The 13,234-nt window shown below is 35.1% G+C and overlaps 1 protein-coding gene across 12 annotated transcripts in view; it reads left to right on the forward strand.

Annotated features, from left to right (window-relative positions):
* Positions 1–13,234, forward strand: part of LOC136028021 (uncharacterized) — a 100,459-nt gene that overhangs the window by 43,469 nt on the left and 43,756 nt on the right. For 6 of the 12 annotated variants that reach the window (XM_065705584.1, XM_065705583.1, XM_065705575.1 and 3 more), the window contains 2 exons: positions 8,188–8,269; positions 12,107–12,180. In XM_065705584.1, coding sequence (XP_065561656.1) covers positions 8,188–8,269; positions 12,107–12,180 — 156 coding nt within the window. Of the gene's footprint in view, positions 1–115; positions 361–8,187; positions 8,270–12,106; positions 12,181–13,234 lie in introns of all 12 variants that reach the window. The other 6 variants (XM_065705576.1, XM_065705577.1, XM_065705579.1 and 3 more) reach the window with 2 other exon arrangements.

Genomic DNA, 13,234 nt, shown 5'->3' on the forward strand with positions numbered 1-13,234 from the left:
GGATTGATTTGTATGTGGACTCTATTTGACTGAGTGTTTTAATATTGATCTAGGCACTTGATGAGTGATATAAAAAAAAAACCTGCTATAAAGGAAGATTATTTGTTCTTTTTAGTTTGAAGCTGAGATGAAATAATAATTGATATATTGAAAGTAGCTGTAGCTAATGGTGAAGTGCCAAAAAGAAAGGAAACTAGTCATATTGAAAGAAGTCTCAACTGGCATTGATGTCAAGAGGAGACTCTATCTCTCAGATCAGATCAGTTTATGATGGAAGACCCTTATGAAGAACTGGCAAATTCATACGAAGTTAGAAAAGTGCAACGATGGAAGCAGTTCTCTGAAGCTTTTCACAAAAGAGTATAAGATTATTTATTTGTAGGGCTTTTTCACCATTGTGTGACAAGCTATATTTTGTTTATGCTGGGCTAGGCTGAGGTCTAGGGTATGATACTGAGTAATTGGCTTGTTAATCCACTCTTTAATAGCTGGGTCAATTTAAAATGTCCATCATACCATCTAAAACTTGCTTGAACAGCCTCTTCAATACCACCATCCAGTTCCAAACCACAAATGCAATCAAGAAAGGAGTTGATCAGGACTAGGTCAATGCAGAGTATAGACTAACCTGGGATGCCAGACCACAGTCATGTCTCACCACCAGCAAAATTTTTCACAGAATCATCACCTCCTTATCTTGTTAGACAAGCAATTTAAGGTAATTTTAAGTAAGCCAGTACTACACGTATAGTAACCAGGACATTCATTGATTTGGTCAAGACTTAATTATTGTCATAATTCTTCAGTGTAACTTCTCTTGAATAAATCTCCAGTCTTGGTATGGTTGGTGTAGAATTGAACCCTATGTTGCCCATTCCAAGAAAAAACAGCTTTAGTTCTTATTTAGTATTTTTCAAATGGTAAGTATAGCCTATCAGAGGATATAATACACTCGCAATTGGTGTGTAATGGGCTGAAATTGGCTGTACACTTTGCTATTTAAAAATGTTGCTGTCCATTTAAGCAGACCATGTCAGAACAGCATTTCTAGGTGGTCTGAAAAGGTTGTGTCCATTATATCAACTCTAAGGCAGAATTATGTCTTCAGCTTTGAATGTTTACAGGCAAACTTGCCTAGAGGCTATAACTTTAATCTACCTTTTTACAAAGCATAGTTCTTTCCTATCCTCTAAACTTGACAATTTAATCTCTTTGTCTACAATCCCAAATGCTGCATAGTATGCATGTTGTGAGCCTTGGGTCATGGCTCATGATTCAACCCTAAATCAAAGATATGAAGCTGAGTTGGTGAGCTTCTTCCCTGGCTGCTTGTATTGTTTCCAAGAAAACCATCTGTAAGGTCACCTGGCACCTAAAGCCTGACCATGTCCTTTGGAGCATGAGTGCACTTTATCTGAAGTATGTTTGTTCTACTCTTTTTACTTAAATGACTCTTCTGATGCAAATGATCATAAGTCAGGCATTTTTGAATAGATATCTTATATGAATTCTTAGACAAGAGCAAAACTGCTGTGCAATACTCTACTTTGTTCCAATCATAATAACTGCTTCTTTTGAACAGTTATTTGTAGACATACTTGAAATGCTGCTCTCTAGTCCTCCTAGATACTTCATTTTCCAGTAATTTCTTGATTTACCCTTCTCAGTAATAAGGATGGATCCTGTTGACACTGGCCAATAAAGATGGTGATTTTGCTCATTCAGTGTGTTCCAAACTGCATGCCATTATTTGCTGCACCAAGCTCTATCAGCTGCTGACATGAAGGCTTCACTACTAAAAGAAATAACAACATTTTGGCTAAAGAAGCTCCTTAGGTTTAGGGGTGCAGCTTGGGTTTTGAGTTTTGAGGGGGTATGTGTACTGACAAAATTGTCCAATGTGCTGACAAATGCAGACATATCAGTACCTTGGAAATTTGGGAATGGGGAGAGTTTTGAACCACTGTTGGATTCTAATGGATAATATATGGAACATGGTATTGGCTCTAAAGCACTAGTGGGATTGCAGTTGGGAGTGTTTTGAACCACTGTTAGATTCCAAGGGATAATATATTATCCCTTGTATGGAGCATTGTTATGGAACAGGTGTTGGTTTGTACTAGGAGATTTCAATGCCCAGGCTGGTAGAAATTGAGGTAGATGGTATCCTTGCCTATGTAGATTTAGTGTAGGAAAAGAAAACAGTAATGGCTACAGGACTTTTGTAATTTTGTAGGTATAACAATCTAGTTACTAATATGGTGTTTGGTCATAAAAATAGCCCTTAAGTTGACATAGTACTCATGTGATGGTAAGACAGCAAACCTTATAGATTATGTTACAGTAAACCAAAGACTGGCAGGATCAATACAATATACTAGGGTATATAGGAGTGCTGTTATTAATGTTAAAACTAAAGATGACCATACAGTAGTTTCTAGGGTTTATTTAAAGCTGAAATTTTGGAAGGCTAACTACCTCCCAGGAAGTTATGATGTTGATAGAATCCAGGATGAAGATTTGGGAGAAACTCTCCAGAAACAATTGAATATTAAACTGGAGAATTTAAAATTTGACAATGTTGGGGTTGGATGGGATAACTTTTGGAAAACAGTTTGTGAAGTTGCTGATGGTGTACTGGGGAAGAAAGTTAGGACCACAGCTAGGAGCATTAGTGAAAAAGCTTTAAGTTTAATTGAGATGAGCAGGGGCTTGTACAAGAATTACCTGAGTGATAGATCATATGAAAACAAAAGGAATGTAAAGAAAGTGGAGAAAACATCAAAATATGAACTAAGGAGGTGTGAAGTGGAGGTAATGGATAAAATTGCCAAGGATCTGGAAGATATAACTAGACAGCATAATAATAAAATATTGTACTGGTATTTTGTCAATCTAGAAATTTCCCAGTGAAAGATAGGAAGAGGGCAACAAATAGTGATACGGAAAGATTTGATAAGGGCAGAACATTTTGAGAATGTTCTAAACCAAGATACAGTTGCAGTGAAAGATATAGAGGAAAATGAAAAAAGTTTGTGATACCTTGGATGTGAAGCAATATTTGTTTGGTGAGGAAAATTTAGTGACAGTAATAAAAGGATTAAAAAGAAAAATAAGGCTCCAGGTGCTGATAGTGTGGTAAATAAATTTCTTGAATATTGTGGCACCAAGGTCAGAAATAAGTTATTGAAGATTATGGATATGATTTTTGAAAAAGGGGAAGTACCTAACGATTTTAGGAAAGCCTTAATTAAACCACCATATACAAAAGGGAATAAGAGTATCATAATTATTGAGACATTAATCTGGTCTCTGTAGGTAGCAAATTACTTAGTAATATTATACTTTATAGACTGAGAGATACTGTAGACAAAGTTTTAAGAGAAGAACAATGCAGTTTCAGGAAAGGTAGAGGATGTGTTGGTCAAATTTTTACTCTTAGGTTAATAATTAAGAAGTGCCTTAGTCAAACACTTTGGTCCTCAGTTTTACAGATTATGAGCAAGTATTTGGTTCTGTTGATAAAAGAGCTTTAGCAAAGGGATTATCCTTATATGGTATACCAGACAAATACATTAAAGTAATTAGTTCTACGTACACCAATAATTCTGCTGCAGTTAAAGGAAATCAGGTTAGCAGCTGGTTTTGCATTCAATCAGGAGTTGAGTAGGGTTTTGTTTTATCCCCCTTTACAAGGATCATTTTGATGGACTTACTCTGAATGAGCACAGGAAGGCAATGGGAGACCACAGAATCAAATATTGTCGAAAAAACTCTCCTGGACTTGGATTATGCTGATGATCTAAGCATCCTAGAAAAAATTTTGAGCAAGATGAATGAAGTTTTAGAGTTTTGCAAGTTCAGGGTGCTATTATAGGTTCGAAATATGGATTGTTCTGGATACCCAGCTGACTGATCATATTTCAAGCAGTAAACTGTATAAAAAGTATGGTTCAATCCTGATTTTTAGGGCTATAATGAAAGAAAGGTTGAGATGGTTAGGGTATGTTCTGTAGATGAAGGATGACAGATCACTGAAGATGGCCTTTTTTGGCCAACTGTCTAGGGCTAAATGGAAAGTAGGTCATCCTTGTTTTGGGTGGGAGGATGTCATATAGAAAGATTTAAAAGAAATGGGAACTACTTTGGAGGGTATAAAGAGGGAGGATCTGAAAAGATTAGGATGTAGGAGGGGCGTCAGTAGCTGTGTTGGCTTCATACAGCTTGGTGCTGTGGTTATTTGTTAGTAGTAGTTGTATTGGCTTGTATTTTATTGTTAATATGGAGCATGGTATTCGTTCTAAAGTACTTCACTATTGAAAATGCACATAATTCAGGCAAATGCCCAGCAATTGATTTGCAGAGAACATTTGATTCACCGATGTTGCTAAAATCTCCCAAGAGAGGAATGGATCCAAATTTATGCAGCCTTTTTGTAATCTGTGCTTATGATCTTGAGTAAAACTTTTGTCCCCTCATGAATACAGCTTATGCTCCCTCCCAAGAGAGATTTCTTGACAAATCTAAATATCAGCTCTTACTCCAGTATGCAAGGTGGCTATCAAGGTGTAGTTTCATTCCTTAATTTTCTTCAATAACTACATTACCAAGCCACAGATTGCTGTCACCTCATCTTTAATTCTTAATACTGTTAATACTTCAGTTATTTGTTTTGCTGATGATATTCTAATCTCAGCTGGACTTCTGTCAAACTTTGTGAAATACTCTCGCATTTCTAATCTAGGTACAAAAAATTAGTTCATTTCCAAAATCTTGCAGTTTTATTTTTTAGTTGGAAGATCGACCCTCCTACCAGTGTTACACTAGGCAACTGGATAGGCAGATCAGCTGTAAAAAATTGTATTATTCATTTATTGATACCAAATGATGTAAGCTTTATAAAGTTTATTGAACCAAAAAATCCAGGATTGTCAATAGGTACCTTTTCGAAATATGCCCATTTCCTCTTGATTTTGCCTAATTTTAATCCATTTAAGAACTGTAAGATTCTTCAGACCTGTAGTGCTTTTGAGCTAGTTGGTCTTAGTTAAACTGCCATTGCTTTTACACCCATTTCTTGTCAAGATGTTGTTTGAATGACTGAATCGAGGGAGTGGCGACTGTTGAGTCCTTCAGCTGGCTCTAGTGTTTAATGTTTTTGAGACTATACTTTTATTAAACCCAGGCACCTATAAATAAAGTATATAAGCAAAAACAAGACAAGCAAATAAACAAAAGAAAGCAACATCACCTATTACTACATCTACTTTCTCCAAAATTTTAGTTTGGGATTCCCAAACTTACTTATTTTTTAAACAATGATTTAAAAAGGTGGTTAATTTACCGTTTTAGCTCAAAAGAAATGTGTGTAATTTTGCACATTTTAGTAAGGTAGCCTATATTGAACTTGGAAATCATTATTGAATCATTTTCTTTCAGTTTTGTCTAGCACAAATATTTTGTAATTGTGATAGTAATTCGTAATTTGGAGATTCCGCTTTTAACCCTTAAAGTTATACTTTTTTCTAGTATAACTGAAAGAGAAATATACTATCAAGGAGGCACACTCGTGCCTCTATAAAGAGCCGAACCACGACAATGTTAAGCGATCTTCGGTTCCAGTAGTCGCAGAGGGATAGGGAGGGATGCATTTCGTAGCCCGAGCTCCAACTAAGAAACCTGCCAAATTTCATCCCCCTCCGACTTTTCCTTCATGGGGAAAATCTGGCCGAAAGTTTCGACCCACCAACCCCAGCTCCCCTTTAACGTTTTCTCCGATCGGGCTGAAATTCACAAGTTAAGGTCCCCTAGGGTCCAGGAGCTTATCCGCGAAATTTCAGCTCGACCCGATAACTCCTTCCCTGTTTTCCAGAAACAACGCATAGCCACTTAATTTGTTTGAATTGAATGGTATGCTTTTATCTGGGCTCTACTACCAAAAAGTGTAAGGAGTTGTGTGTCACCAAATGCTTTGGAAGCCCGTCAAATTGAAAATTAAAGTTGCAACAATAGCAATTGTTATTTGGAAAGAACAATAGCAATTATTGGCTACTAGATTTTGGGCTCTTATGGTAACTCAAGAATCATGAATAAATAATTCAAGAGGTTTAGTTGAAGTTTAGACTGCTGTCATTCTGTTACTAATAGGATTTTGTTACAATGTGATGATGCATTGATTTACAGAAGTTGTACATCATGTGAAAATGTGAGTTTCTATCTGAAACAAATACTATAAAAAGTTGTTGGTGTATTGGATTATTATATTTTAGTTTTCATGAACATAGATGAAACAAGAAATCCTTTAGCAAGCCTTTGTAAAAGTATATAAGAAACTGCCACCCAAGGGTCACAGTTATGGCACAACACATGTGACTATGTCTCACTCTAAGAAACTATTTATTCTGTTCCATATTTTTTCGTTCTGCTGTAGAAATAGATTTCACGACGTAGTAATAAAACGGATGCACTGAATATTGCCTTACGGATTGATTTGCTTGCAAAGTTTCTTTTTTGATACCTGTTTCAACCTGTTATGGTTCCCTGTGGCTATAGATAAACTATTAAACAGTCAGTTTAAAGATGTGAAGACTCACCCAAAGCAATTTCTGGAACAAGACTAAAAGCTCATGTACCGTTTTTCTTGCAGCAAATAATGAAGAAAGCCTCGTCTTGATTAACATTATTCGCCCTTCCAGCAGCAGGGCCAGCTGCAGCTAGACAGTCAATCATAGCCTTAAAAATTTCCGAAGGCTGTCTTATCGTATTGGCTGTTCAATCATAGCCGACTGTCAAAAATAAACCTCTAAAGATGACAAGAATATAGCCATTCCCTAGAGGTGATTGAATCATTGAGGGATACGCAAGGCTGTATATTTATCTTTTCCATCGGCTTTACTGAATTTCTCCATCTCTCCTTGCAGGCTGATTGACAAGATTAAGTTTTAATCTTCTATCCTCTTAGTAGGCACTGGAATGTGATTCAGATTGTAGAAAGACACACAATGAGTCTAGATCTTACTTTCCATCCAGTTTGTTATGCAGCCAACACCTCCTTTCCATAAGTGTTTAGAGAGCTTTCTTTTCTTGTCCTCCAAAAAAGATTTAATCAGGTTCAGCCTCTCTAAAGGTTCACTTGAGATGTTAGCTTCTCTCTTTCCATTAACTGTGCTTGACATCTGAGGATCCACACTGGAACGTGCCTTGATTGCAAGAATCAATGACTCCAGAATTTGGTCCAAACAATTTGGTCCAAAGACTCCGGAAAGCCATAGGACATTATGACTCCAGAGTTGCAAGACTCTGGAAAAGCAGACTCTGGACATTAAGTGCTGACTGTGACAAAGACTGGTTAAGATCTGACAATTGCTTTTGACGTGGTATCTTCTAATGACTAGAGTTTAGGGACCTTTTCTCCCATATAGAGTTCAGATTGGTATTAGACTCATGGAATATACAACTACTCTCCATTTTTGAAATCCCTTCCTCACCAATTTTGGTTAAATCCAGACTCTAAAATCGAGTAATGTGGAAATTCTGTCACTTTCCTACATGCTTTTCAGTCTAATAACCTGTATCGTGATTACAGGAATTTGGCCCCCTCCCCCACTTTTTCACCATATTGTCTATAGAGGTTGAATTAGTACTGGACCTCAAAAAAAGCACTGCTAGAGCAGTATTTATTTTTAAAAAGTTACAGAGATGTGACAATCCGCTCTGGCAGGTCAAATAATTGCCTGAATTTATGGCAATAATTTAGGGTCTTCTTACATTTTTTTTTTGGAAATTCTTGGATTTGTTGAGGTTATAGATTTTTTTTGTATATTTTGTAGGTTAATGTTGACTAAGAAAAGTTGTTCGCCAATAGTTCCAAGAAACAAATTCGAAAGTAAATACGAAAAGGAACCCTAAAATATAATCATAACTTTAGATATTATTTTATCCCAGCTAGATATATTTGGTCGCAGCTATAATAAAAATAAATATCATCTTTCCACAAAAAATTGATCCAGAATTATGTCCTGATTTCTCCTATTATATTTATTTTTATTGAGATATTTGTCAACAATTTATTAACAACAATTTTCTGTGGGTTTGTTCAAACAACTAGATTTAATTTTAACTGGCCTTGGTATTTCAGGAAATAGTTACTACTCTTCCTATAACCTCATGACTCTGTTTTATTTTTAGTTCGTTGAAGGTGATAAAAGTTCTGATTGGCGCAAACCTCTTTCTGACAAGTTGGATGACATATACGAGTTTAATAGCTGTTGTAAGTTTTTTTTTTAATACAGTGTTATTTTCTTGATTGATTTGGATTTATTCCATAAGTGCTGTTTGTCCACACTCATAAAGGGAAACAAATCAGTGATAGTTGAATTTTATAGGCTATGCTTTAAAACAGGGAGTGTTTTTGTAAGAAGAACTCCTCTTCTCTCTCGAGATTAGCTCTATTACCTCTCAACCTTGACTAAAAAAGCTTCCAAAAAACAGGTTTAGGTTGGCAAAATTTTACAATTTTTACAAATTGTAAAATTAAAATTTTAATTTTAATTGTAAATTAAACAAATTGTAAATTAAAAATTCCAACAAATTGTAAAATTAAAATTTTACAATTTGTTGCAATTTTTATTCGTAAAAAAAAAACTGTAGTGCTTTTCTGAAGCCTATGTGACATGGTCTAGTTTTAATTTTTTTTTTTTTTATACTCTAGCGTCCGAAAATTCTATTGGCCATCAGCTTTTGAATTTGATCAACTTGGTCAACTTGGTCATCTTGGAGTTTGATCAATTTTGGATTTGGTCAACTTGGTGGAAGTGATTAAATACTTGAAATCCATGGCTAAATAGAGTAAAGCCAAGAAAAGTAGTCTCTGTGAGAGGCTAAGATGGCATAACTTTTTTCAGAATTGCATAAAAAATGTCTCTTTTCACTTCCTGATGATCAAGTTTATCATCCATCCTAAGGCAGAACTAAGGTAGATAGGTATACAGTGAGGGTAATTCAAAGAGTATCTGAGCCTATCAGTTCTCTGAGCCATTTGAAGGCAATCGGAGACTGAAAAATCATCAAAGATGATTATGGTATAATATGGTATATTTCCTAAAAAAAAGAAAAGAAAAAGAACCTTAGAAAGGAAAATGGAGAATCGAGATGAAAACGGAATTTTTTTTTTCAGCCATTGCGTTTTAAAATGCTTCCAGGCCAGCATTGATAAAACATAGCATACAGAATGGGATTGAGGCAGCCCCCTTGATAAAAAGTGTTGATAAAGTCTTGATAAAAACAAAAACTTTTGAAATTTATCTTAAATTAAAGTTAAAGAATTTCTTTTTCTTTTCCACTCCAGTTCGGCTTAAATACCCGAAACTGCTTAATTAATTCCCAAAACTGTTTAAAGTGTCCAGAGCTGCTTAGTTAAGAACTGATGAAATATAAAATCAAATATAATGCATTTCAAATATTCTTGGAAATATTGTCTTTAGCAACTAATCTATTTTTTTTTTCTTTTTGTATTATGAACTGCATTCAAATTGCCCTCTGCACTTTTGTGTTGAAAGCTCTCATTTTATTTGTTGGAACTGTTGCAAATCTGCTAGTTAAACTTTTTACTTATGATAAATATCTGGAGATTTTTTGGGGAAGTTTGAAGAGAAAAATACTAGATTGCTGAGTGCTAGTTTCTTATTTAAAAAAAAACCTGAGAAGTGTTGTTTTTTACCCCTTCATGAATTTACGTAGGTCTACAGGCCGTGTAGGTTCGATTGTCTAAGCCCCTCCCACAATTTATAACCTAAATTTGATGATAAGGGTAGCTAACAACCTTTTCATTCTAATGGAGGTGAGGTAGTTGAAACTTCTGTTAAAACTGATTAGGGAAGGGAAGAGGGGTTCAAATCTTGTGTTGAGTGGCGAGGCTGAGCATGTGATGTCTCTGCCAATATAAATGTGTCTGGACTGGCAGTCCCCATGGGACTTAAGATCTATTTACGGTTGAGTAGTGAGGTAAGTCGAATCACACTTGGGAGATACAGTCGAAACTTCCTGTGAGTTTTTTTCGGGGGGGGGGATTTGGGCCTTGAAAATTTGGGTTTTTACTAACATTTTACTAACTTATTGGTGTTTGAAGTGTTTCTTGTAAGTGAATGTCTCATTTTTATGCATTTACGTTATGCACCTATTTCAAATTGGGGAAGGAGGAGACAAAAGCTATTTGAGAATGGCCTATTTTTAGGAAAATCCATATTAAAATGTTGGCACTTCAAAAAAAATCAATCACAGCGAAATTTCTATTTAAATTGAAAAAACGTTGCGTAGACCTAGGTTAACAAAATAGGATATCCCGCGAATGACTTGAGAGACCATTTTGAAAATTCTAGAGGGTTTTGGAGTTTTCAAGTCGACCAGGGGACTAAAACATTTTGTTATCACTGTTTTATCACTTAAATGTTTTTATTTTTAACAAAAATTTGTTTTGGAGAGGGGGGGGCTCTAAATGTTTTATCACCGATCCATTTAAATGTTTTTGCACTACAAGTCCCAACGAGAATAAGCATCTATTTTCGTATGTGTTGTGAGATTAATCTATTTACACTTTTGGTACGTTAAGATACTGTGAAACTTGGATCTGTTCATTGTGAAGTAACGACGTTCATAGGAAGACATTGCTTATAACCGAGTTAAAAAAAAAATACCCGCAATTTATCACTCATGGCTTGTGTTATCCAGTTGAAACTTCAAAAGGCTTTGGTTGATCTAAGTTGATCTCAAATTTAGATTGTGGGAGTGGGCAGATATGAATATGAAGCTACCATGTTTTTCCAGGCTATTAAAATATCATGTCTGCAATGTCTCAGTAAGGCGAGGGGGACTCCTTTCGCCCTATAAACCCCTGTGGGAAGTAGTATATATTCAAGTCCAGGTTGTGAGGTAAATAAAAAGACCCTATGTGGAACTAGCTTATCAAAAAGTACAGTGCAACTGCAATATTTAGGTTTGAGGTGTAACTGTTAAGCTTTCAGGGAACGGTCAAACATCAAATTTTGTACTTAGGGGGTAAGGGGAGCTAAAAGCATTGTCCTTCAATCCATATTAACCTTTTTGCACTATATGGCCCTTAAGGACTCTATAATCTATTCAGGTTTAAGCAGCTAGGTAAGCACAATGACGCTGTGTGCTGTCAGGTGATGAAAATAAGGAATTTGCAATATCCTAGGACTGGCGTTTGAGATCAGGTGTACTTGGGGCAGGGGGGGGGAAGCCTCTAAAGATTTTTTTCTCCAATTTGTTTAAAATTTTGGCCAAATGAACACCCATGAGACGACGATCTATTCCCGAGGAAGTAGCATTGTAAACCCAAGAAATATTGAATTTCCAGGCTATGAAAATAATATATCTGTATTTTCTCTGGAACCGATTGAGGGTTGAGTTGAACGTTTTAGTGGTTGATGGCGGGCCAAGTTAACCTCAACTTTTGACTTGGGGGAAGGTGAAACATAAAATCGCGAAGAAAGGAAAAAAACGAGGACAATAAATAGCCATTGAAAAAAACTGAAAAATTTTGCAAATATTTCGGTCAAGACCTCCGCATGCCCGTCCTCAGTGCTGAATAAAACTAATAAATATATAAAAAAAACCAGGCCTTAAAACAAAATTAAAAACTAAAACGGGATAACCCTTTCTGAGTAACGGTGAAATGAGTTATCGTTACTCAGAAAGAATCATCCTATTTTACTAAGAAATAATCATCCTAACTCTCAGAATAATTCAGGGAAATTCATTTTTTGTTACTAGGGATATATGTGGGGGAAGGGCAACAAATATGTGTTTCTGATATGACACTACTAGCCAATGTGAAACTTGCTCTATTCATGGTGAAACAGTGAGGTAAATCAGGAGACAGTATATTCCCCAAGGCCATCAAAATAACTTTTCTTTAGTATCTGAAGAATAACGTTTCAGGCCATTTGAATCGGTATTTGACTTGTTTCGTCACCTTGCATATGTACAATAGTTTCTGAAATAAATAGAACTTGTTTGAAATTTCGGGAATTTTCTTCTTTGTCTTCGAGACAATAGCATCTCAATTAATTTGCTTCTATTTTAACAGATAACAAGCTTTTGGCTGAGAATGGCCTGGAAGACGGTGATGATGGTGACGAAGAAGAGAATATGGCAGACTGTGTAAGTGCTGTTTTTTCCCTAATTTTTCGTCAGAACGGCCATGATACACTTTGATCTTTCGTAATTATATTCTTTTTAAATATAATTAAATATAATTAATATTTTTAAACATAATTAAATATGAATAATTACATTCATAATCATATGAATGCGCTTATTTCATTTAAAAAATTTTTAAGGAAGAAAAATATACTCGAAAGAGTCCTATAAAACTGAATGTGAATAATTATGAGTTTTAAGAATGTCCTCTTATCTATTTCTTCTTATTATTAATGTCTTCCATCAATAATTTAACATGTATTGCCTATTTTCTCAGTGATTAAATGAAGGAAGAAGTTTTATTCACAGATGAAGAGCAGTGTTTAAACTCTTAATGAGTAAAATTACCATATTTAAAGGGACCTTGTTGATTCCACCTGAGGCCGCTATGAACTGTCATATGGTATCACTAATAGTCACAAGTCAAGAAGTCTTACACCAAAAATTCACAAAAGCGCCACATATGAATTTTAAATAAATAAAAGGTGAACAATGTTCAGTTTTCAATAATTGAACAATGAAGAAAGATAAGCAATTATAGGGATTATTTTATTGGGATAGAATAGAGATATGATAAAATAACTAATAAACTAAGATATAATAAGGTATTGGGATGGCGATGAATAGAATATGGAACAGAATATGAATGAGATGGAATAGAATAGTGAAATACGTTCCATCTTGTTTAAGACTTGAATCCTTTTGTCGTTTTGAATTCAGAATGTTGGGGGTTTTAACTTAGGAATGTTTTAAGTAAAGAGTGAATTGCATCCTATTAAACTTGAAAAAGCTGCAGCCCCCCTTTTATTGGGTTATTTAAGCCCATTTTAATGTTTAATTTTCCCTTTCATCTAAAAGATTCTAGTTTTGTTTGTTTCTTCTTAATTTTATTATAAACAATTAAGAGAAGTAGACGGGAAAGAAAAGTAAAAGTAGAAGATTAAAGTAAATGTATAAGTAAAAGTAACAGCAATTACGAATATTTGTGAATCTGAGCCTGCTGGGAAAGCCTAGA

The sequence above is a fragment of the Artemia franciscana genome, chromosome 6 (assembly GCF_032884065.1).
Source record: "Artemia franciscana chromosome 6, ASM3288406v1, whole genome shotgun sequence".
Lineage (NCBI taxonomy): Eukaryota > Metazoa > Arthropoda > Branchiopoda > Anostraca > Artemiidae > Artemia > Artemia franciscana.